The 25,632-nt window shown below is 44.4% G+C and overlaps 1 protein-coding gene across 1 annotated transcript in view; it reads left to right on the top strand.

Annotated features, from left to right (window-relative positions):
• LNX2 (ligand of numb-protein X 2) overlaps positions 1–4,167 on the top strand; it is a 203,224-nt gene extending 199,057 nt beyond the window's left edge. Inside the window, exon 10 of the mRNA XM_085621630.1 lies at positions 1,418–4,167. Coding sequence (XP_085477756.1) covers positions 1,418–1,553 — 136 coding nt within the window. The 3' untranslated portion in view covers positions 1,554–4,167. The remainder of the gene's footprint in view (positions 1–1,417) is intronic.
• Positions 4,168–25,632: the final 21,465 nt, after the last annotated feature.

The following is a 25,632-nucleotide window of genomic DNA, read 5'->3' as shown; positions in this document are numbered from 1 at the left end:
TAAACCTCTGAGAAAAATGCCCAAAAGTTGTGATACTGAAATGAGCATTAATCATGAGAGTTAAAAGGCTCCAACTACTTCATTACAGCAGCCCTTTGATTTTACTGAGATTTTTTAATACTCTTTTTCACCTAGAAGTTTTGAGGGGTTAAGTGAGCTGTGCCGCTTATAGTAGGATATCTGCTGCTACGCTCGACTGCTGAATTCCATGGGGCAAATACATGTTTAGGAAAAAAACATGCATTTTCACAATTGTAACATCAATAAAGAGTCAAACTGGGTTTTATACGGACTCCTGTTAGCTCTGCACTTAAGGTTTGTAAAATTCTCCATGGACATACAGGTGGAATTCAGAAAACCTAATAACCAGTATTTTACATACCTCCAGCTACCCGAACATTTTTCCAAGCAAGATGCTGCTTCTTGGTCCGCAGACTCTCATGCAATATTTCAAATATTCCTGTGAATAGCCATGCTGATTGTTTTTTTAATTAAAAAAAAGGCCCTACCCGCTGAATAACAATGCGACTACCAGCACGGCTGTCGGAAACATACCCTTTACTGTTGTGCTGCCAGATGGAAAAGGGCCACAGCACAAGCGGCAATGGTAATGGGTACATCTATGCACCATGTGGCAGGCACCTTGTGGTGCCTGGCACACAGTGCATGGATGCTTGGCAGGGCACCACACATGCCCCCCTGGGCCCATAGCAGAAGTCCACGGGTAATGGAGCCATGCTAGGGGCCCGAAAGTCCCATGCCGTCAGCCATTACAAGGCGGTTGGACCGCCATGTAAAGGCAGAGAGAACAGGGACATCGTAATCCCTATGGCGGTGCTTCCGTAGGCACCCCCCTCATTGTAGGATATTAGCCTGGGGAGGCTCAGGGTTTTGACATATTCCCAGACTGACACTTTGTTGTAAATCTGGTAAGGAGTCAGAAACCATGCCATGGGCGTTGAATGGGAACACCCACTGCAACGCCCATGGGATGCTTCCCCGAGGCAGTGTGAGGCAACCCAGCTACTTGCACTGCATTGCCTCACACCATATCTACGAGGCCACGAAAAGCTTTCCGTGGCCTCGTAGATATGATTGAGAGTCCTGGGCCACCAGAGCATCATTAAAAGCAGCGCTGGAAATGAGGCCCTTTGTGTGCATTAATTTAGCGTCGTTGCAAAACTTGCAGATCGCAAAAAATGTTGCTTTACCAATGTCTTCTTTTTTGTATTCTGGTATGCTGACTGCTGCTGAAATGCTTGTTGCCTTTGCAAGGACGGCAAATCATATTCTAATAAGCTGCCTTCATAATAAGCAAATGAAAGCCTTTAATGTACATAGAGACCGAATCGTTTCAAAGGCTAGTCAGTCTTGCAGTGTTTATTGCGCTCAGTTTTCATGTGTTATTCTCTTTCAGATGTGGTGACATGATTGTGGCGGTGAATGGGGTATCCACCGTGGGCATGAGCCACGCGGCGCTTGTTCCAATGCTGAAGGACCAACGAAGCAAAGTGACGCTCACTGTCATCTCCTGGCCTGGCAGTCTCGTGTAGAGCCCTGAAAGTACAAACCACACCATTTCATACCCTGATTGTACAGACCAGCCGCAGGGCTGCTACTGAGAAGGGCCAAGTGCTCCATTACCTTCAGCAGGAGGCAGATTTAAAAAATTGTTTCTAGGAGAAACTCTGATGATCGTTTTTTAGACATGAGAGTGGAGGTTTTGAGAAGTTGATGAAGTGCAACCTTTCTGTTTGGCAGTTTTGAAATGCGCTCTAAGTGTTCTGTCAGTTTAAAAACACTATTTGACGTGTTGAGCAATGCTGCATCCCTCCGCCAGTATGGGTAGTTTTGCTACTGGTGCAATAGAGTTATGTGTTGTTGTTTTTGTTCTCAAATCAGTAGCATGTGATTGCTATCTTTGCCTATTTGAAAGCATTTCACGTGTTGCATCATATGATTTCTTTAGAGCAATTTGTGCCAAAAAATTGACTAGGATTTAAAGGTCCGAAAGCTGAAATCCTACAGTGAAGTGTTTACAAAGGAGCTTAGGGATGTGCTTTTTAGGTATAATTTGTATTTAATCGAACGCAATGGGATGGCAAATAGGGCTCCAACGACAGGGCTCACAACCGAAAAAAAAGCACATGACTCGTGACATCAATATGTTGGATTTGTTAGTATTCAATTATTCGTAGAGAGCTTCCAGGTAGTGCTTCACGTGCTACAATCAAAACCCTTTGCCTAAGGATGAGCAAACATGGAACCATACTGTGCTACCATACAGACACAGAATCTTGCTGTGCTGGGATGGAGGAAACACACAGAGAAACAATGGCTGCAGTGGCTGGATCCTGTAGCCCAGAAATAAATGCTGCAGTAATTAGATGTTAATTTATATACATATACAAGTATTAATACAACCAATCATAAACTTTAAGTGAGTGCAAGTGGAAGACATAACGTGTGAAGCATCACTGGCCCCAGCGGGCAATACTGTTCAAGCAGAGCTTACAAGAAAAGCAGCAGTAAAAGAGGAAGCTTGGATATTCACATCAGAAGCTTGTGTAGGCAAAGAGCTCCACACCCAGAGGATTGTATCTGAACAAGGGTGATTGCTAGCAGCTACTTGTTGTCGCAGGTTTGTGGGGCAAAGAGCTCCACAACCGGAAGATTATATCTGAAGAAAGGTGATTGCTGGCAGCTACTTGTTGTCGCAGGTTTGTGGGGCAAAGATCTCCACAACCGGAAGATTATATCTGAACAAGGGTGATTGCTGGCAGCTACTTGTTGTCGCAGGTTTGTGGGGCAGAGAGCTCCACAACCGTAAGATTATATCTGAACAAAGGTGATTGCTGGCAGCTACTTGTTGTCGCAGGTTTGTGGGGCAAAGAGCTCCACAACCGGAAGATTATATCTGAACAAGGGTGATTGCTGGCAGCTACTTGTTGTCACAGGTTTGTGGGGCAAAGTGCTCCACAACCAGAAGATTATATCTGAACAAGGGTGATTGCTGGCAGCTACTTGTTGTCACAGGTTTGTGGAGGCAAATAGCTCCAAAATTGGAAGATTGTAGCTGAACAAGGGTGATTGCTAGGGGCTGTTTGTTGTCACGGGTTTGTGAATGCAGAGAACTCCACACCCAGAAGATTGCATCTGAAGAAGGGTGATTGCTGGCAGATACTTGTTGTCACAGGTTTGTGGAGGCAAAGAGGTCCACAACCGGAAGATTGCATCTGAACAAGGGTGATTGCTGGCAGATACTTGTTGTCACTGCTTTGAGGAGGCGAAGAGCTCCACACCCCGAAGATTGCATCGGAACAAGGGTGATTGTTAGAAGCTACATTGTCACAGGTTTGTGCAGGCAAAGAGTTCCACGCCCAGAGGATTTCATCAGAACCAGGGTGATTGCTGGCAGATACTTGTTGTCACTGCTTTGAGGAGGCGAAGAGCTCCATGCCCAGAGGTTTCACCTGAACCAGGGTGATTTCTAGCAGCTACTTGTTGTCTGGCTGTGATGTTCTCAATGATGTACCCTCTTGGAAAATGCATAGGATCCATAGACACAATACACAGCACGTACTGAATAGACGTGGGCATTGAAACTCATTCCAGGTCTAAGGCAGTTGTTCTTGTTTAACTTCAGTGAAATTCAGTCACATGCATCGCTGCTGCCTGTGCTACTACTAGTTTCAGCATGTTGTTTTGTCAGCAAGAAAATAAAGACTAGTACACTTCTTCATTGATTGTAGAAACAGTTTAGATTTTTTTTAAACTTCTCCTATAAAAAAGATGCTAGAAAGCAGTATACATTTATAAGTGTATTGTTACAAATATGTTTAAAGTATGGATGGGGTTTTAATGTCGCTGATGCAGTTGTTTAATTTGGCAAATGTGTGCAATGCTCCTAATTTTGCAAACATTGTGAAGAAACATCTTTCAGACAAATGCAATTTAATTTTGGCTACACAAATATTTACTTAGCAGGCATTACAGAGAAAGCTGACACAGAAGCTGTTCATTCTGTTGATTGTGTATCGAGTAGAAAGATGCAAACATGTTTTTGCTGAGTTAGTGGAAAATGTATATGCTGCGAGAGGTATGACTGGACACACAGAAGCCGATTCATAAAAGCCTTTGTCATTACAAGAAGCAGTCAGGGCCAGACTGGCCACAGCGGGCATCGAGCCTTTCCCTGGGAGGCTGGAAGGGTGGGGGCTGGTTTTGCAGTGGCGGGGGCCGGGTTTGTTCCTAGGGGCCGGTTTTGCAGCAGTGCTGCAATATCGCCCCCCAGTCACAAAAGCAGCAGTGCTTCACACTTGTACTCCCTCCCCTCAGTGGGTGGGGTTATGGGGGGGCTTCTCAGACAAAATTGCCAAGGCTGCTTTGGGTTCCCAGTCCGGCCCTGGAAGCAGTACATCTGTATCACTCTCTTACAAACCCTTTTATGCCTTTGTTAATGGGCCCGAAAGTTCCAATTCACAAAGACATTTAGGAGTATGTAAAAGAGTACTACAAGGGCACTATTTAACGCACTCCAAAATGTGTTTGTGAATAGACCCCACAGTTGGATGTTGACCTCAGCATCATGTGACTTCAGCATTTTTAAGTGCGGTAAAGGGAGCATGTATTCTGGGTTGGTGGACACCAAACTACTCCATAAGGATATTATTATTCTCTATAGGTGATGTAGGTACTTTTGGCTACCACTACTACTCTCCTCGATGGCCATGGAATTGGTGATTTCAAGATCATCTTTGCCGCTTTTTACTAAACGGTTCGCATTAGGCATGATACTGAAAATGGGCAGAAGTGTATTCAGCGGTGAACACGAATATAAGAAAAAAGAGGCTATAAAAGGAAAAAGAAGTGGGTGATGCACCATGACATTGGGTGTTGGTGACAAAAAATTAGAGAAGGGGCTAACATAAGGAACATTTGATTGGTTTTTGACTCTATATTAATCCTGTTGTTGCGGTTTAGCAGCTGTTAGCTTTGTGTCTTGTAATGTAAATTGGATTGTAGATAGGAATAAGTAGCTATTCATATTAGAACATCTGAGAATTCGATAGGCTGATCTTTTTTATGCCACGCATTGGCATGCTTCTCACAGTCAAAGGTTACACAACTCCGGGACTCCTTGGGTTAATACAATAATAGGCTCCAAGTAGGAAGTTTCTACAATAGGTACAGTACATTGTTTTGAGGGTAACTCATTATTAAAAAAACATTGTCATTTTTGGGTAGTAAAGGTAGATGGCCGGTTGCGGGTGTAGCCAGAGTAAAACTCATTTTACAGTCTGTTTGGCCTGCGGATCAGACATGGATAATGATACTTGCTTTTTGGAATTACTACTTCTCTGGTTGGGTATTGTTTTTTTGTTATGATAGGAAATAAGGGCAGTTGCTATCAATAGTGTGGTATGTTCAGTGGCATTAGGGCACAGAGATCTGAGAGGGATCCACTTCACCCTTTATTTAACAGATTTTTTAGCTTCCAAGCCAGTGGTTGGGCCCCCTTTTCCTTGCTTGCATGCGTGCAAAAGGGCCCGTGGATAGATCCAATGTTTCCGTGTTATCCAAAGTGGAAGCAATGATGGACCGAATGATCTTTGCCTAGATCCAATCATGTTATCCAAAGAGGAAGCAGTGATGGACCGAATGATCTTAGCCTAGATCCAATCATGTTATCCAAAGAAGAAGCAGTAATGAACCGAATGATCTTAGCCTAGATCCAATCGTGTTATCTAAAGAGGAAGCAGTGATGGACCGAATGATCTTAGCCTTGGTGACAGGCAATGCTGAATCGGGCACAGGTAGAATACGCTTTCTCTTTATTGTGCACTGACGCTGATAAAAATTGAGTATTTTTTGGTGTCATACTCTTTTGTGAAAATAGTTGTGATTATTTGTCTTTGTGCAAGGAAGTTGTGTTCAACATTCAGCAACCTTTCTATGGTGCGACCCTGAGGTATGGCACTGAATATTACAACAACACTTTATAGGCTTAAATATGGACTTTGGTGCTCGTTCTCAGTTTGTGGCTTTTGTTTATGGGATATGCTACTAAACATACCTTTAAAAAGGATTAGATAGACTTGTACTATTTATCTGAGACAGTTAGGCCCCAATTATAAGTCGCTTGTTATATTCCGACCCATGTGAAACCCTTGTTTTCGCATGTGTCGAGTTTGAAGGTATTTAACGCACCTGGTAATGACTGGATGCGTTAAGTACCTCAACTGTTGTTAAATTTCGTCTGGTCAAACCTGCCGAAATTTTATGGGGAAAATCATATGGCATTTAGCATATCATGCGGATTTTGTGGCGTTAAACACCCAAATCTGCATGTACACCAAAATCTGCATGTTATTCCCCACGAACTCCGAAAAAATTCGAAAAATGCAGACAAATGGCAGATTTAGGGGTATGTCAGGCTGTCAAATAAATTAATCTAAGGTGGAGTTGATTATATTGAACTTTCCTTAACATTTTTCACTCCCTGTGAACAAGGTACAAAGTAGATGCGGGTATTCGCCATAATTGCTGCTTAGTCACCTCTTAAGTGAGTAAAGTACTGGCAAACGTTGTGGTTTGATCTTTCATATAAGCCTTTTTTTATCATATTGGACTTGTAGTCCTCCTCTCTAAAGTCAGACGAAAAGGAATGCATTCTCTGCCTGGTACAAATACACATTATATGATAATGAAACATTCTCTTACTAAGGGCACTCTCACAGACCCTCTGTATTAGATGAAAATTTTAAAAAGTTAACTATTTGCATTGTTGGCCATGCTGAAAAATCAGGAGATCCAACAAAGGATTTTGGTGACTAGTTAGCCAGCTTTGTTTCAAGTTAGTGGAAAGGAAGGGGAGAAAGTATAGGATGTCCAGGCTAAAAACCTATGATGACATGTACGATAAATACAGAAAACACTGAATGGACATTGGTCTTTCTGAGGTCTCAGTTGGTTTGAGGTATTTCAACCTGCTCATGCCAAGTTCACATCATTTTTTGCATGGCTGTCATACAGTATGGATTGAAGTGTGAAAACACCTTACGGGATCATGTCACAACTTAGATAGTTTGCCTTGCCTTTATATTCCCTATTCAGAGCTCATTGCCTGTAGTGGGCAAGCGAGAAGAAAACCTAAGAGAGGACTATGTAATATTTCATGGGATCCAGCCTACTATTTGACATTTGCATAGGAATGGCCTGGCCACAGAGGATTAATTAATGAAATGACTATAACTGTGTTCTATTGGACATTTCTGAGATTTCTTGGCTTGTGTATTCTAGGATCTGAACACAGGTGTTATGAGGCCTCTACACCAGGTTTTTGAGAAAAATCTTAATTTCATTTTACACAGATCAATGAAGCAATTAGAGGCAGATTTACTATATTTTTACACAGTGCAGCAACAAAAGTTGCTACACTGCATTTGTCAAAGGGAGAGAGCAGAAACAATGCCATGTCGACTGTTAGATATGGCACTATTTCTCTCTCTCCCTATGCTTGCACACTTTTGGCTGCCTTGTGGCAAGTTTGTACTGGAACAGTACCCTTCCAGTATAAAATACTATGGTTAGACATAGTTTAACACTTTTCCCACTTTGTAAGTGTGCTGTACAGTGCAGCACACATGCAAAGTTGAAATAGTATTGAGCAAAGAAAACTTTTTTCAATCTTACTCCTGCTTTGAAGAGGTATTCATTTTATCACAAAGTCCTGTCTATGTTTTTTAGTAGATAGCTTGCTTCAAAATCCATGGGTGGCTGCTTGGGATCAAACATATACCACCTATAGAACACGCAAGGTAATGGAAAGTAGCACAAGCACTACTGTGTGTTACCTGAGGGCTATTTACTAATGCAAATCTGGATTTATGATGGAGAGTAAGTTCCAAAGCAGCACTTTGCACCTGTGTGCGTCACTTTTGTGATGCAAAACCAGCACAAAATGTTAGTAAACCAGCCCCTGAGTTTCATACCTTGTAGTGATGTTTGATAAGACTGCCTCTGGCAAGCGTGATTTTCTCACAGAGGTCTTTAAGGGTTTCATAGCAAAATCTGCAGAAAACTAATACAGCTAATACAAAGAGTGAACAAACATTTTTATTACATTTGCTATAACACCTGTTTCGATTGTATAAAATATCAGGTATATCAATTATATACAGCATAAAGCAAGAATAAAATGCAAAAATAACTTCTAACAGTAAATGAGCAATACATTAGAATGGAATTTGTTTTATCGCTCTTCTGCATTAGCCCTTATTTAATATAGTTGACCGCACATGTGAAATATTGGAATACATGCCTTCCAGCTTTTATACAACAGAATGCTACTATTGAGTTTAGTGAATTCCTCTTAATTTGCTGTATTGGGGTTACAGCTTATGTTTTTGACTCTGCAGGGTGATGCCTTCCTCCAATATCTAACCCAAAACTTTTCAAGAAGTTGACCTTCAGTAACGCCAAAAACAACAGCCACCCGACAAGGCCGAACAACACGGTTCAAAGGAAAGTCCTGGAGATTTCCAACCAAGGCAGTGAGTGGACACTAGTCACCCACAGCCCTGAGCTTAGACCTCTCAACCACAAATCCCTATTCCTTTTGTGGAGAATTGTGACCTTGCTACAAAGTGAAGAGAGCAAGAGATTCATAACGGTGAATGGGGAAGGTTGAACAGTATAACAAGCATCTAGAGGAGAATGAATGAAGCTACTATTTGAGGATAGCAGGGACAACACCAGAATCTTGGTTTCCTCCCTAGGAGAAATTCTCCATAAACAAGCAGTTTCGCAATGACTAGCCTGGAAAATCCAGTAGGGGCACATGAAAGAAAAGACAGAACGCGTAAACTGTGCAGAAAGTAGCAATCCTCTCCTCACCATCACAGAGCAGATGCAGGCACAGAGTGAAAGGGCTATAATGAAAGCCCTTGCAGACATTCCCACAGATCTCAACCAGCAGACAGTGATGTATTTGTGCTAGATGTTTATGGCACTGAGCATTTTATAGGGTTTGGACTTCAGTAAGTAGCATCGGGTGTAAGAGAAGTACATTTTCTAATGGAATTTAAATGTAAACTGTGCAATCAGCCTCGTGCAAAGATTTTTTGAATTATATTTATAAATGCTGTGCAATACTAACATTATTGGTGCTGGCAAGATTGAGCCACTGAACCAAATTCCTTTTATCAACTTCACTGTCATGTCTACAAGCAGGAAAGTGGCACATTGGTCACCTTCCCATTGGCTGTTCTGAACCAGCCTGGCTGATTTTGCATGTATTCAGCTCATGCATGTGCCTGCCACTGCAACAGCAGTTTGTGAGACACCATCTGGCGGACATGGACTCTTTCCTGAGGAGTTCTCTCTCTGATCAGATCAAGGGTGCAGACTGCGACTGCCCAATGGCTGTCCCTACTGGGGATAGTAGGCAAAAGCAGCCATCTGAACCATTGAATAAGGGCACTAGTGGCAGTGCAGCTAGTCCTGACTGAGGCTGGCTCTGGCCTCCTGCCTGACATGCGGCTTTGCTGTCAATTTTCAGTGATCCACATACAGGACACAATTCCCAGGGCCTGACATCGCCATGGTTGCGCGGGTGAGTGCCGCCAGACAAATGGGTTTAGTAATTCCTTAACCAGCCCAGGATGGCAGAGACCAGTACGCAGGAAGTCTCTGCTTTCACCTCTGACCAATGAGAGAATACCAGGAGAAGCACAACACTAGCTGTGAGGTAGAGCTGGCCACAACATGTCAAATATGACAGAATGAGTCACCATGAGCCTTGGGCCGCAAAGCAAAGTCAGCTGTGAGATACACTAAATACAACCCTTCAAGAGGGCTGAGATTTGTTGCTGAAAAATGTAACTGTGCCATGAACTGCAAATGCTGAACTTCATATTGATTGTGGGGAGTCCTGATTAGATTATATGCAAGATAGACAAGTGCTATTGCTTTTTACAAGCTCCTATGTATCTTGTTTGTATGTTCCTAATACATTGAAACTGTCATCGTTGGCCTTCGTTAGAAGTGGGCCAGTAATTGGTGCAATATTAATCGCATCAGAAAAAATCTGACTCAGCAGGGTAGGAAAATAGTGGCTGCAGTAAACACCACCCAATTGCCAGTATTTCCCCGATAATGGGTAATAATATGCGGATTTTGGTGCTTATTGTCCCAAAATCCACATGTAAAGATATTTAACAGGCATTTTTCCCCCTATACATTTCAGTAAGTTTGTACCTTGAGAAATGTTTCTGGTGCATGCAATTTTTATTGAAATACTTGTAATTCTGATATGTGCGGTAACCGAAGTCATATTACCTTCAAAATTTAATGAGCAACTCATTCCAAGGACCTTAGAATGATCTGGTTAAACACACAGGGCCTTATTTACGTTTGTGACGCACCGGCGGCTTAAAAATGCGGTATGTTGCGCCCTATTTACAAAGTGACGCATCTAAGCAGACCCGTCACTTTGTAAAGTCCTGCGTGACATTATACCTGGGTTAGGTATAATGTATGCAGGGTGGGCATTCCCCAGTAAAAAGCTTTGTAGAAGCGGCACAGTGAAACCTACCATATTTCCATGCACCACTTCTAGGACGCCACTTCGTCAAAATCTATCGCCTGCCTCACATCAGGCGTAAGACTGACGCAGGCACATTTAACATGGGACTTGCCCATGTGTAATGACACATTGCGTCACTTTTGGACACTCTCCAGCAATGCCTCATTACTGCGCCTTGGAGCGCTGTACATTAAATACGGCGTATCCTTCGTGTCGCAAGGAGGGCACAGTGAAAGCTGTTGCATCGCTGTTTTCACACAGCAATGCAACAGGTTCATAAATGAGGCCCATAGTCTGGGTAACTAAACCACAAACCTGAGGTTCGATGCAGGCAGACTAGTTAGTGATTTGGGTGCATTCATAGGTGATGCGCACAACTGAGTTTACATGGATCAAAATATTACGAGGGACAAGGAGCTGAAGGGTACTGTGTGATGTAGTGGAATAGATGATACATAGTGAGGAGCATCAGGATTTAAGGAGTTCAGGCAAGAGCGCCTTTTAGTGTTACTGTGCCAACAATGTAATAATGTCTTGCTATCCATTGATTATTGTGCTTGTATAGTATATGTGACCAAATTTCCCCCAGTAACAATACCTGTTTCCATTGATTGTAACCATCTGCAAAAGTTTGTGAGGTGGTCAGCGATGGGTGAATGTCAAGCCTATGGGCCACTGCTGCTGATTTATTTGAAAATGACAATAAATATATTTTTTAAAATACTTTTTTTTATTTCTAGTTCTTTCATTGCAGTATCCCAAATGTATGGCTCGTTCCTTCTGTTACTCTAGGTATAATTGTGTCATTGCATCACTCACTTGCTATTTTATCTATTCACCGTGGGCCTAGTCTATGCCTACGCAATTGTATGTTTTCTTGTAAACAAATCGCCATGTTAGTGATAACCCGTATGTTATGTTTATGTTTTTGAAGCTTTAATAATTGTGAGCCTCCCCATGATGCTAAATGCAATTCGAATCATCTCCTTTCAAAAATGCCCGAGATTAAAAGCTTTTACTGGCTCTTTACTCAGTGGGGCTGCAATTATAGAAAATGAACTGCATTTTAGCTTACCATTGAAACTAATGACAGCAGCTCCCCATTTGACTCTGTGAGTAGTTAATGGAACAAAACAGAGTACTTCACTGCAATATGGGTTCTAAAGCAATTGGAAGGATATTCTGATCCAAATAGGAAAATAATACATGTAATGCAACCCTTTATGTATAACTGTTTCAACATTTCTTATAACCATATTGCTCTTATGCAAGCTTATAAAATGAAATTATTAACCCATTCAAGCAGGATTCAATCTTCTGGATGGTAGATTGAAAACCAAAGGAATGCTTGCCTGTATGCGCTCAGTTAGAAAGAAACATTTACTATGGCCTGCATACCTTTAAGGGCTTGATTATGAGTCTGGCAGTACATGTACCATCAGATTCATGGGGGTCCGGCGGTAGCGGTCTCCAGACCCCCTATTACAATTAGGACAGTTGTATCCTGTATCCCGCCACAGCTGCCAGGGAACCGTCAATCCCTGCGGTGTTACAGCGGTGTAGAGGTAGTAATATGCTTGGTGGGACCCCCGTGGTCCCGCCAAGCATATTACAAGTTTCCTCTCAGCCACGGTTTTTATGGCTGTTCCACCACCATGAAAACCATGGCAGAGAGGAAACAAAGGGGCCCCTACAGGACTCCCTAGTGCCTCTGTGCCCGGGGGTGCATGCAGGGGGGCACAGCATGTGTCCACCTGTGTGCTGCACCACAGTTTTGTGAACAGTTTTTGGCATCCCATTGCGGTGCCCATTTTCAGGGCACTGCTGTGGGAACTTCAAAATAAAAGTCCACCAGACACAAGAATAATCTGGTGGGTGGCCTGACCACGGGTTTAGCGGTGCAGTGATGGGGCGGACCCGGCACTGCACCGCCAAATTCATAATCAGGCCCTTAGGGCCAGTCCGTCCGCCAGATTAGGAGTTTCCTCCTGTCTGACGGACTGGTTTTTGATGTTACCATGATGGTGCCTCATAAAATGGGCACCGCAATGGGATCGCCCCAAACAGTTCCTGCACACCATGGACTGAAAAGTCCCTTCCAAGCAGGAACTGGGGCACATGCACACGGGGGGCATATGTTGTGCCACCCTGTGTGCATCCCTATGCAGAGGAGGCACATGGGGTCCTGCATGGCCCCATTTGTTTTCTCTCTGCCACGGTTTACATGGCAGTGGAACCCCCATGGAAACTGTGGTGGTGAGGAAACTTGTAATATGCTTGACAGGACCGCAGCAGTCCGGCCAAGCATATTACTACCTCCTGACCACCGCAACACCACCAAGGAGCGGCAGTTCCCTGGCAGTTGTGGCGCAGATGTGGCGGTCTGACTGCCCGACTCCTAATAGGGCATTCGGGAGACTGCCGCGCATCCACGAGTCTGCCGGTCCACGGACTGCCAGACTCGCAATCAGAGCCTTAAGTAAATAAAGTAAAGTAAATAATCTTTAAAATGAATACTGAAATATCGCGCTGTAAATGTTATACACTTAGGACTCACAAAGGGCCTCCGCACTCATGACGGGACCTCAGTTCTGCAGTTACTCATTGCAGAGGTCCACCATAAGTGCAGGGCCGCCGCCACGAGTACGGGCCACCGCCACAAATGTGTAGGTCGTCTGTGAATCGGCCCCCAATTCACATTATGTCCATACATATTTTTGCATTGGTTTCTTAACTTTTGAAACATTCACCTCAGTCATTGTATCAGGGTTTGTCACTGAGGAGTGGACCCACATTCTTGGTCCGGTTTCTTCACACCTTATATGTTATTATTTCATTGAGGCACTAAGTCGCTTATTGCAATGCCGGCCGCACGCACGTCTGATCGACATCGTGTCGGAATGGAAACCGACCGACTATTAGCCGGAGGTTCTATCCGAAAAAATTAGGATGCGACCGCCCATGAGGCGGTTTGAAACATCCATTTTCCCACTGCGGCTTGTGCTGCGTTCAGAAAATGGCCACAGCACAAGCTGCATTGGCAAAATGGATGTTTTCAAACATCCATGCACCGTGTGTCAGGCACCATGTGGTACCTGGCATGCTGGGTATGGATGTTTAGGGGGGCACCACAGGTGCCCTCCCAGGCCTCATAGCGGAGGCCGCGGAGGGACGGCCGCCCTGCTAGTGACCCTCAATGTCTATTTCCGGCATCCTTTGAATGGTTGTCAGACAGCCATTAAAAGGCTGTCTGAAAGGGACATAGCAATCTCTACAGCGGTGCTTGAGTAGTCACCGCCCTTACTGTAGGGAATTACATTCAGACCGATGGTCGGACGGGCCCCTTGAGCCCATTGGAACCGGTGGTCAGTCCCTCCGCCCTGCCTCTGACCGCTGCGCATCTTAATGTGGCGGTCGCAGATGTCGGTCAGATCGCAACCGACGGCCTCTTGGTTGCGATCCAACCAACGTCGTAATGAGGCCCTAAGTATCCACTTACATGAGTCTTATAGGGGCTGTAGAAAACACCAAGAAATAACAAGCATTTGCAATGCAGTAGGTCTCACATTTGCGAGAGTTTAAGCTATTGGCATTGCAAATGGCAATGCCTTTTATTTATGTATTTTGAAAACCAACACATAAATAAAAGGCATTGTCATTTATAATGGCAATAGCTCAAACTATCGCAAATGCAAGACCACTTTAATCGTAGACACGCCCCTTTAGACGCTGCTTGTGGTATTCAGCTGACAGTGAGCTGTGTCTAAAGAAAGGGGTGCGGCCGCCATTAAAGTGAAAGTACAGCATGGGGTGCTTTTACCAAAAAAAACGTTTGTTTGTGAACTGTGCTTTCACTTTAATGGCGGTACAAAAGGGGGTGGTGATGGACGGAGCATCAGAACCAATCAAACACTCACACCCAGTCAACAGATCTGGGTTTGATCCATCACCGTTCTTTAGCCCACTCTGCCACCCCAGTTCAGACATGGCCATATGCAAATCAGTCTGACCCTGTACCTCATGAGAACAGTCCAGCCCGAACTGCCAAGCCATGCCTTCCCTGGACCGGAAACAAGCTTCCTAGGACCGGTTTCTGGCATTTCAGCCGTCTTCAGTCAGGCTTGCTTGAATCCAGTGGCAAAGTGAGCAAGGAACTCACGTCTGAGCATTCCCTGCCAACTTATGGCGAACAAAGCGGTACAAAAGGGTGTAGTGATGGACGGAGCATCAGAACCAATCAAACACTCACACCCAGTCAACAGATCTGGGTTTGATCCATCACCGTTCTTTAGCCCACTCTGCCACCCCAGTTCAGACATGGCCATATGCAAATCAGTCTGACCCTGTGCCTCATGGGAACAGTCCAGCCCGAACTGCCAAGCCATGCCTTCCCTGGACCGGAAACAAGCTTCCTAGGACAGGTTTCTGGCATTTCAGCCGTCTTCAGCCAGGCTTGCTTGAATCCAGTGGCAAAGTGAGCAAGGGACTCACGTCTGAGCATTCCCTGCCAACTTATGGCGATCAAAGCGGTACAAAAGGGGGTGGTGATGGATGGAGCATCAGAACCAATCAAACACTCACACTCAGTCAACAGATCTGGGTTTGATCCATCACCGTTCTTTAGCCCACTCTGCCACCCCAGTTCAGACATGGCCATATGCAAATCAGTCTGACCCTGTGCCTCATGGGAACAGTCCAGCCTTTAATGGCATTTGTTTAGGCCATTAAATGCCCTTTTGTTTAAACGTGGCTCGCTGTAAGCTGAAGTGAAAGCACAGCGTGGGGCGCTTTTACAATAAAAAACATTTGTTTGTGAACTTCACAGACAATTTTTTTTTCTGTTAAAGCGCCCTATACCGTGCTTTCACTTCATGGTAGCCGTGCCCCTTTCTTTAGACAGGGATCGCTGTAAGCTGAATCAGGCAAGCAGTGTCTAAAGAAAGTGGCGCAGCCACCATTAAAGTGAAAGCTCTGTATATGGTGCATTCACCAAAACACAAAAACAAAGTTCATTTAAATAAATGCTTTCTGAGCGCGTACGCTATAGTTAAAGTGGACCATGCTGTTAAATAAAATGAAGAAAGGAGCACGGCAGCTAAAGTTAAAGCGGACCACGCTGGCAAAGAAAAAAATTATGTAGATGAAAAGGTACTGGGGGGTGGAGCTGCGCATTTTGTAAATATGACGAGGCCGCCATTACTAATAAAAATGGAAAAGCGGGTGGCGTGCTGAATGTAGGAAAGCATGTTGTGGGTGGAATAGGAGAAATCATTCAAGAAAATAGTGCTCACTGACTAACGAAACATACTGAGTAACAACATAAGTAAAAAGGCCAGTTCTTATGGGAGGTTTCTAAGGTAGACAATGCAGTACTAAGAGGGACTACTAAGCCTATTCATGAATCAAAAGTGACTATTTAGAAAGGACAGTAACAGGAGCATTGAAAAGATGGGCAGAAAATGGACAGAGCTTCAAGTTCATACCTGAATACAGCATGCCTCGCAGAGCAGCGCATACGCTGCCCAGGCTCGACCTAAAAATGGGTAAATCAATTCATATAAATGTAATAAATAAGAAGAAAAAATAATACAATAGAAACATAGAAAAAAATCATAACAATCCAATAATTACTCATTCATTATGAGCTGGACAATTTAAAAAAGTAATTCTTCAGAGTTTACCAAACGACCAGAAAAGAATATCTGGTGAAAATGAATTGCCAAAGGGGGAGCAGCGGAGAAGAGGTCAGTTTATAGAACGTCGCACTCTGAAACGTAGGAACCTGTGGACAGTGAACAGCCTGACTCCAAATCTCAAAGAAGCCTCCTGGGATCCTTAACTTGTCATGAATGTATCCATTGTTTTACCACAATAATGACATTTGAATCTTGAGTCTTTAATACCAACTACCAATATATCTTCAAAGTAAGTAGATGTAGAGTTAGGAAAATATATGGTTCTCTGTAGATGGATGATATGTTAGGAGTCTACATTGTGGAATCAGTATATGTGCAGGTCGATATTATTGACCTCCATATTGTGGCATGCAGCCATTGAACACAACTGCACACTGCACTGCCCCTCTGTGACCAACATCTCTAGGCAGAAGCCTAGGCTCCAAACTCTGGGACTTTTATTCATGTCCACCTGTCACAGTAGGGTATAAGCATAATGAGCTTATGTATACTCCATAGGCATCCAGAATAACTGTGCTAATGTGCATTCACTCACAGGGGAAAACACATAAGCCCTGATTTACTAACTTTTCACACAATACAGTGCAGCATCCACATTTGTTGCGCTGCATTGCACAAGAGAGGAACTACATTCCAGAGCCACATCTGCTCCTGTTGCTGGTGTCATCCCCTGTGATGGTATTCAAACAAGCTGTACTGTGTGACGCACAGCCTCACATCATGGTGAAGAGGGGCGTGTGCGCTGTCTAGCATAGAAATTGTACTAGAGGCACACCCTTGCAGTAAATAACTCCTAAGCATAAACAAACTCAATAGTTTCACACGCACTCACTGGATGTGTAGTGTGCACTGCAGCACATGCAATGCTTTGTTTTTTAGGTCAAGCCTATAGCGGCAGCGCACATGCGCTGCTCGCTTTGCGATGCATGCAGTATTCAGAATGGCGTGGAAGCTCTGTGGAAGCTCCGCCTACTCTCCGCCCATCTTTTTCATTGGCTTAGGTCCTAAATGCTGCCTTCCGATTGGTTTTAGGCTGGTTAGTCCCTCCTCATGACGGCCATGTCGTCATTTGTATCCTTCCATCGCTAATGGCCCATTTACTTTGAAAACTATATTCTTCCCGTGCCCCCCCTCCCACAGTCCGTGACTCTCGTTTCCAATGCAATAGATCTCGCGTAAATGCGAGTCCTATTGGATTGCAAATGCTTGTTTTCATTTACCTCGGCTTTCCTGTTCCGAGCACTGCTGCTATCTTGGGGGCCATCTGTGTTGACTTTGTTGTCACCCCCCTCCCGCCGTAGATTGTGCTGCCTCTAGTCCCACACCCGTTGTCAGTGTTAACTTTCTTCGTTGTCTGTGTTAACTTTTTGGCCACCCCCTCCCATTGTCCATGTTAACTTTGTTCCCAACCCCTCCCGTTGTCCGTATTAACTTTTTTCCTGCCCCCTCCCGTTGTCCTTGTTAACTTTTTTCCGCCCCCTCCCGTTGTCCGTGTTAACTTTGTTCCCGCTCCCCTCCCGTTGTCCGTGTTAACTTTGTTCCCACACCCCTCCCGTTCTCCATATTAAGTCCCGGGCTGTTCGCTTCAATGGGGCTGCCAAATTCCTGCCAGCTTGCGCAGCTGGCTATCTGGAAGACGCCAAAGCCATGCTATAGGGAAAAAGTGAGAGCGACCTACTAAACAACACTAACATTTATGGCATCAGCACACTTCATCAGGTAAGGGACATCATGACCTGAAAAACCGAGTGACAATCCACCACAGATGCAAAATCATTCCCTGAGCAGCCATTTTCCTGTTATATGGATGTATAATAAAGTTAGCATGAACCATCCCTGCTCCCGTTATGTTCTCTGGTCTTTACTGTCTTGCAGGCAAGCATTTTAGTTTCAGGGTCCAAGTGACGTGGCCAGGGCCCTGGGCTCCCCATTTATTTACCAACAATTCTGAGCACGGGAGAGGCACAGGTCACAGAAATTATGTGCTTCTTCGATCTTTCAAACTGGGGATACTCTTTGATTATTTTTTATCCTTTTGTTATTTTGATACACGCAATTTGTCCCGAGAAGTGCATTGTACTATTTTGCGGGGAAATATAAATAAACCAAGCTACTACTTATTTTATTCTTTTAACAAAAATACTCTCGGTGGGTATGTGCAGAGGAATCCACAGCCATTTTACTGTCCCGGCAGGCTCAGTCTCTTCATGGGTTGGTCGCCTGCCGAGTTAAGCTGCCACGCATCATGCTATTGATAAATCATTTTTTTCAAAAAGTGTCTCCAGAAAGCTTTTATCTAGGAACAATAGTCATTCCTATTACTTCTTTTCTTTTGATCCTTGAATGTTTTTGAGGTTCTGAATACCGAATCTCCTGAGGCACACCACCCAGAGCGCTAATGTTTTCTCAAGCACCTTGACTTGTTCAGGCTTTTCTATTATTTTTCTCTCTTCATTTTCAGTTTAATTTCTGAAGACGTCTGGACGCCATTGATGACATCCCAGAAGCAAATGTGCACACAATTTAAACACAATACAGTTTCTAAAACAGTGTAGTGAAACCTTTATTTCCTTGCTATTGTAATACAACTACCATTGTTTTACCATTCGTGCACTGTGGCAAGGCCTTCTGTTCTCTGTCCTGTTACAAATAAAGCTAGATGGTGGAAAAAGGCGAGCATGATTTCAAGGAAGTATGGTTCTCCATCACTCTTTTATTGTTCAGTTGTAAGTTCTAGTGGGATATCCTAGGCTACAGGCAGGCGCGTTGGAATTATGCAGCAGGAGATTACCACATTATGCAGGATGGTTGACTATTTTATGCAGCAAGAAAAGCCAACCATTCCTCAGATTTTGTTAGTATTACTTCGTTATTTTATTATTTTTGCACCTGTTAAAACTTTCTGAGTTAGGCTTTCACCTAATTAGTACCAGTTTAACATCCAAGTACATTAACAAGCTACTGAAAGGTGACCAGTAAACCTTTGTGAAGGGCCTTCCACTGTGTGGAAACAGTACGTTTGCACTAGAAACAAAACATTTCTTATCCAAATCTGCAGATGATGGTTTATGTGGCAAACACAGCAAATCTATAATTGCGCAGGAAAACACCCTGGCTGCAGAATTGCTACAGGTAATGAGTGAAGGCATTCTCACTATTCTGGAGAAAATAGCTCAAGGGTAGGCCTGCAACCTCAATCAAATTTTTGGGCTTTCTATTTGCTGGCTCTATTTGTATTCCTAAATTAGACTACATGACCCAGTGTATAGTAATTCTATGTCAGGACCGGAGGTGGGGATTATGCTTTGCTTTCTTTATTCCTTACTTCAGCAGTAACTACAACTTTCAAAACAAAAAACTAAAGTTCCCATGATGCACTCCACAAGGGTCATGTCCAATCCACCAATAGGCAGCCTCCGAGGGATCCAAAGGTATGCACTTCTTTTTCAACCTCCTCTTTCTTTCCTGCTTTCCATCAGATAAGTACACGTTATTTTTCTCTCTCTCCATTACTTCACTAAGTAATTGGATTTATTGTGTCCTCTTGTTACTGTTTGTTTTTATCTGCAGCACTTTATCTGTGTGCGGTATTTTGGATGTACCACTCTTTCTATTACAGTTTCGTGGCCACGGGAGTGTTTGTCACGCCCTGCTCGTGGCCCTCCATTCCAGGCAGCGGTGCGGTGTTCTGTCAGATTCCTAGGGGGCGCATGTCCACGCCTTGCTGATCCCGGCCGTACTATCCGGCGGGATCAAAGAGCGCTCGACATTTCTCCGCGCCCTCACCAACTGACTGGATCTCGCCTAGAATCCCTGACGCCCGCACGATCAGCGGGTCCGTGTTTTTTTTGCTGCCTCATCTTGTGACGCCCACGTTGCTGTGGGTCAGTATTCAATTGTTTCTACGCCCGCTCGGCGGTTCTGTATTGAAAGAGCGGTACACGCGAGCGTCAGCAGTGCGCTGGAGGCTTTGCAGGAGGGCCCAGTCGCGAGACACCCAGTTGAGACCTGAAGGGTGAGTCGACCCTTGAGGATTGGGAGTATCCTTAACTCCTGGGGAGCGCCCAAATTAGTGCTTTTGACACGCCAAAAGTACTGGCCTTCACAGGCTGCATTTATTAAAGGAAGCGCAACTCAGAATCTGCCCCTTTGCGACTGGTATTTTTGCATTTGGGATGCATCATCCCAAATTCAAAAATCGTAGAATTTGCGATTACTTAAATTGTGATTGCATTTAAGAAAACACGAATTGCGATTCCTTAAATGCAATTTAAAATAGCGATTTTGCTATTAGGGGTCGCAAATTACCGTCAAATGAAACTTTGAAAAATGCACTAAAGTGTATTTTTCAAAGTTGCATGTTACACACACACATGCCCTTGGGGCGTGTGTGCGCAACATGGGTGCACATTACATTTTCAGGGGTGCAACAGGTTGTCCTTTTGGCACCCTTGCACCCTTGAAATTGCATGCGCAATTTGCGAGTACCTAATGGGTACTCGCATATTGTGCATGCAATTCCCATTCATTCCTATGGGGCTGCAGGCCCATAGGAATGAATGGGAAGCAATTTCTCAATTGCGACTCGCAATTTGCGACTCACAATTAAGGAGTTGTAGGAATCGCTAATTTATTTGCGACTTTTACTTGCATAGCAAATAGGGAATCTTTAATTGCGATTCCTTAAAAATCACAATTAAGGATTTGCTATTGGCTATTTTGATGCATTTGGGGGTTTGAGAGGTTTTTCACTCGGTGGAGCCAGTTGTCAATGCTGTACTGCACTTTCTCAACTATACCTTGAAACAATACTCCTTTGGCTTGCTCTGAGCACCTTGGCTTTTCCTTTGCTAGCGCTGCAGCTCCTTACTGTGCATTTAATCCTTGCCCAGAGGTAGTGCTCGCTTCATCATCATGGAGGAGGACTAAACAGAGGTAGAGTGTCTGCAGGTGCTCCCCCTTGATGATGAATTTTGCGATGCGGTGGATGCCTCAATCTACCAGGCAGTGGCAGCTGCCATGGGTCCCTTTGAGCGGCGTATAATGCAATTTGCATACGCCTGTCAGGCAGACCAGTCTCAGCGTGCACAGAAGCGCAAAGGTGCCCCAGGTATGGACATGGGGGCTTTCGAGCGCTTAAAAAAAGGCTTCCGTTGCTAGGACGGACGTAGACCTGCAAGTCCCACTCCCAGAGTTCCCGGAGATTCCCAGCCCACAGGATGATGGAGAGGAATCTTTGGGGGAATCTGCAGATGAAGCAGGTCCCTCCAGGCCTTGGTGTCCTAGTGGACCTCCCTCTGATGACACGCCTGCTGGCGCTGAGGAGTCCTCAGACATGTTAGTTCCGGAGGACCTAATACACCCCAGGTCCTCAGAGTGGGAACCTTCCTCCAAGGTCTCAGCGTTTGCAGCCGGGCGTCTCCGAAAACCCCTGGAGAAGGAGGTGAGGGCTTGCCTCAAGGCAGAATGCCCCCTTCCCGCCCTACCAGGCAAGGTGGCAGTGACGCCTGAGGTGGATCCAAGGATGGCCACTTTCCTCCAGCAATATATCAGGGATCCCAAGAAGGGGATAGATAGATCATGGAGGTCCTGCCAAGATAAGTTATTGGACATATCAGGACCCCGTCCTAAGATCCTAGAGCTAGCGGGAGAGGCCAAGCTTGCGGGCACTCCTCTTTCCCCAGAGAGGGTATCGAATTGGGCCCAACGCGCAATAGGGTTTTTGGGTAATGCCAATTGTGCCCTCTCTACAGAGAGGCACCATTCCTTCCTCCTGAAGGTCAACCCTAAATTAGGGGATTTAGCTTCCTCGGAAGCGGGCGCGGTAGCACAAGGGGGGCTCTTCGTAGATCCCTTTATCAAAGAGCTCTCCAAGTTCGTAGCCACATTCACCTCATTAGGTGAAGCGCAAGCCTCCATTAAGAAGGTGTTTCACCCCAGAATTTTTGTCAGGCCGGTTGTGGCAGAGGGCGCTCGACTGGCTGCTTCCATACCCAAGGCCCTCCGCGAGGAGGCAAGAAGGCCCAAGATCCAGGCAGACAGGAATTCTCCTAGTCGCGCAGAGGCTACCGAGGTCGCAGTGGCAGAGGAGCTTCAAGAGGTCAGAACCTGGCCAATTCAGGTGAGCCTTTCCCCTTTTCCTCCCTTAAAGGTGGGTGGCAGGTTAGTGGTTTTCGCAGACAATTTGTGGTAAATAAAAATTCCTTTACCGGGACTGAATTTGATACAGGAACATAGTAAAATAGTTCAATAAAATGAGAGGCAGAATCCGTGGTATTAGAGGTTCGGAATGGGCTTTATTCCATTAATTCGATTATAATCGGTTGCTCCCAATGTTCCGTCACCACGAAGGTTCAGGAAGTGAAGCACATACTTTATTGACAAGAAGTAACTTTTATAGTACATACATTATAATGAAGTGAATACAGTAGGCGTAACAATTGATAAGGACATTGACGTTTGGTCTGCGTAACCGAAAATGGGTGTAATAATGAGTAAAAAGGAACATGATTGGTTATGATGTAATACATAGGTGGATCTATAAGATAATACTTGGCATAGATGCGCGCGCAGCAGTATGACGTGTAATTGACGTGTAACTAGGGGGTGACGGGGACTTGACATTTAGCTCTATATGTGGAGACGAGAAGTCTGGGGGGTCAAGTCAACCTAATCCCAAATCATATCTAACATCCTATGTTTAAAGAACTATGTTATCCATAAAAGAAGGACTCTCGGACAGAATCTATTCTATACTGACTGTGCGTGCGTGTACAAGCGTCTAAGTGTCTACACTGAATGCGAGGGGGTAGGAATATTCCATGGTAACAGGGCTATGAATTACTTGCATGAGGACAGAGAAGATGGGCCTTTTTGCTTGGTAACTGGAAGAATGTTTACTTAAACTACTAGGCAGGAATGCATCGGCTGAGGGGGAGGCAGATAATTCGAAGGTGAAATACAGTTCTTGGCAGAGAGTAGGCTGATGTCAGGCTTCGTGAGCCGCGCAGAGAATGAGACAAAGTTCATGGTCACAGATGCAGGCTCGGACTGGAGCTTTCAGAGGCAGAAGGCAAGAGGAGTTTTGATGACAGAATCAGGGCCTACTTGCCTGGACTGTAAAGTGGCATAAGTGAACCATATAAAGCCGGTGGCCTTTCATATTTAGGAATGGAATATCCGGCCTATTCATGGCGGATCTGTCAAAGGACATGTTGACGGTGGACGCACATGTATTTGCGTCTTCATAACTGGAACTGGAGGGAACATACATGTACTTGTGACATGCACATGGAACCGTTGGGGTCCAAGATAGGGGACATAACTGACCAGAAAAATCCATATTTCCACATTCCCTCCTTGTCCCCTACTTGCCCTTCAAGAGATATCAATCTTCATCAATTCATTGATCTGTTCATATAGCATCATTTGTTCTTCTTTCTTCTTCCGGGATCTTGAATGAAAATCTTGATGTGGAATGCACGATGTGGCACATAGACCACAAATCGCTGGTCCACATTGTAGACATAGACAGCAACTGAATAGTATGAGAAGGCCAATACCTAGGAAGGATAAAACTCTCCATCCCCAGGCTGATACCGCATTCCAAAACCAACTGGACCAAGTCCAAGTGCCTGGGTTCTGGTGCATCTGGCTTACAATCTTGTGAAGGCGAGTTATAGCTTTATATACAGATGGCAAATTTTCTGGTATGAATACGCAGCAGCTTGATCCGATGACCCTACAAGCTCCGCCCCTATCAGCCAGGATGACGTCAAGGACAAGACGATTTTGAAGCACAACAATCCGCATAGCAGACTGCTCTTCCGTTAAATTGCCTAAGGCGGAAATAGTCTCATTCACTACTGCTTCAAGGGTTCTAGTTAATCTACGTATCAGCTTACTATTAGTAACAGTACCTATATAGGGAAAGATGCCTTTATTAAAATCTACATACTTGTCCCATGCCGTCTCAGTGTAATCGACAATGGGGAGATCTCTCTGTTCTCTGTTGTGTACTAAATGAATATTTCTGTAATAATCAGGAGGAGCTAGGAAAACAGGTGGCAAAAGGAATGCAATGTAGCAGGTACCATCCCAATCTAGAGGTAGACGCATATATGCAGTCTGACCACATATAAAGTAGGAGTGGCGAGAAGCTCTAAATGAAGATTTTCCTTGATCACTGAATTCTACTATAGTAGTGCATTTACTATGGCCCATATGTATGGAACCAACCTTTCTTACACATAATTCACCCCTCGCTGGGAATACTGACATGGTGGGTAAGACTAGTTCAATTTCAGATACGACATTTAGAATCATGAGATTAGGTGTAAAATTACCTAATCCATATACTTCATTTTCTAGATCAGTTCCTGTTCTTTTGGGGCGACCCTCCTTGTCAGGGTAACAGACCTTGAGTAAAGCTAGGTTCAGATTTCCCCATACCCAATGATCTTGGTAAACTGCTGTGTCTGAGTCTATGGAATTAATTAAGCTAAACCATGCTCCACAGGAGCCATTATGTGTAAATGGATGTGGAAAGAAAGGCAGGACTCCTTCATAATTCTGATAGGGAGGGAGTCGGCCACACACCCAACAATTGGTGGCATTACTAGTCTGATGGGAATGATGTAACATACTAATGAAAGTGTTATTGCGCAGCGCAAGTCTATAAGACAATTCATGCGGAGGTAAGTCACTAAAAGAATGTTCAGCAGCAACATTATAAACATGTCTAGAAATAGGGTAATATATGTGCAACAACATACTTGTAATGATTATTAAAAGACTCAATAAAAACAAAATTAATAATGTCACTATGCAGTGGCTACGCAGTGATTTACAATACGCCTGTCGTTTCAACATTTTTCGGGTATTTTCTCTACTCAGGTCCAAGGGATACATGTCAGAGACAATTCAACCGCTTCACCTTGGAGAGGACTTAAACAATCAAATTGCTCGACTTGGTGGGCCTAAGCTTTAGTTTGTAATTTTCAGATTTGTTCGGTTCAACAAAAGGGAGTTTTGTATCAGTCTGTGAGGGAGTGCAGGGCACAATGTCTATATCCGAAGATAGTCCATGAAATTTCTTGATGTGGCTTGAATGAATCCAGCCCTTGCGGCCCTCGATCTTCACGGCTGTTCTTGTGGTCAACAGGACCAACTTGGGTGCTTTCCACCTGGGCTCCAGCTGAGTCTTTCGGTCGAAATTCCTCACAAAGACAAGATTACCCGGAACAACGTCATGGGGTTTCACCTCAGTGTTGTCGGGAAAGGCTGCAGCTACCTGTGAACGAGAAGATTGTAGTGCAGACATCAAGGAAGCCAAGTAATCTGTCAGCA

The sequence above is a fragment of the Triturus cristatus genome, chromosome 8 (genome assembly GCF_964204655.1).
Source record: "Triturus cristatus chromosome 8, aTriCri1.1, whole genome shotgun sequence".
Lineage (NCBI taxonomy): Eukaryota > Metazoa > Chordata > Amphibia > Caudata > Salamandridae > Triturus > Triturus cristatus.
This window is presented reverse-complemented; position numbering and strand designations above follow the sequence as displayed.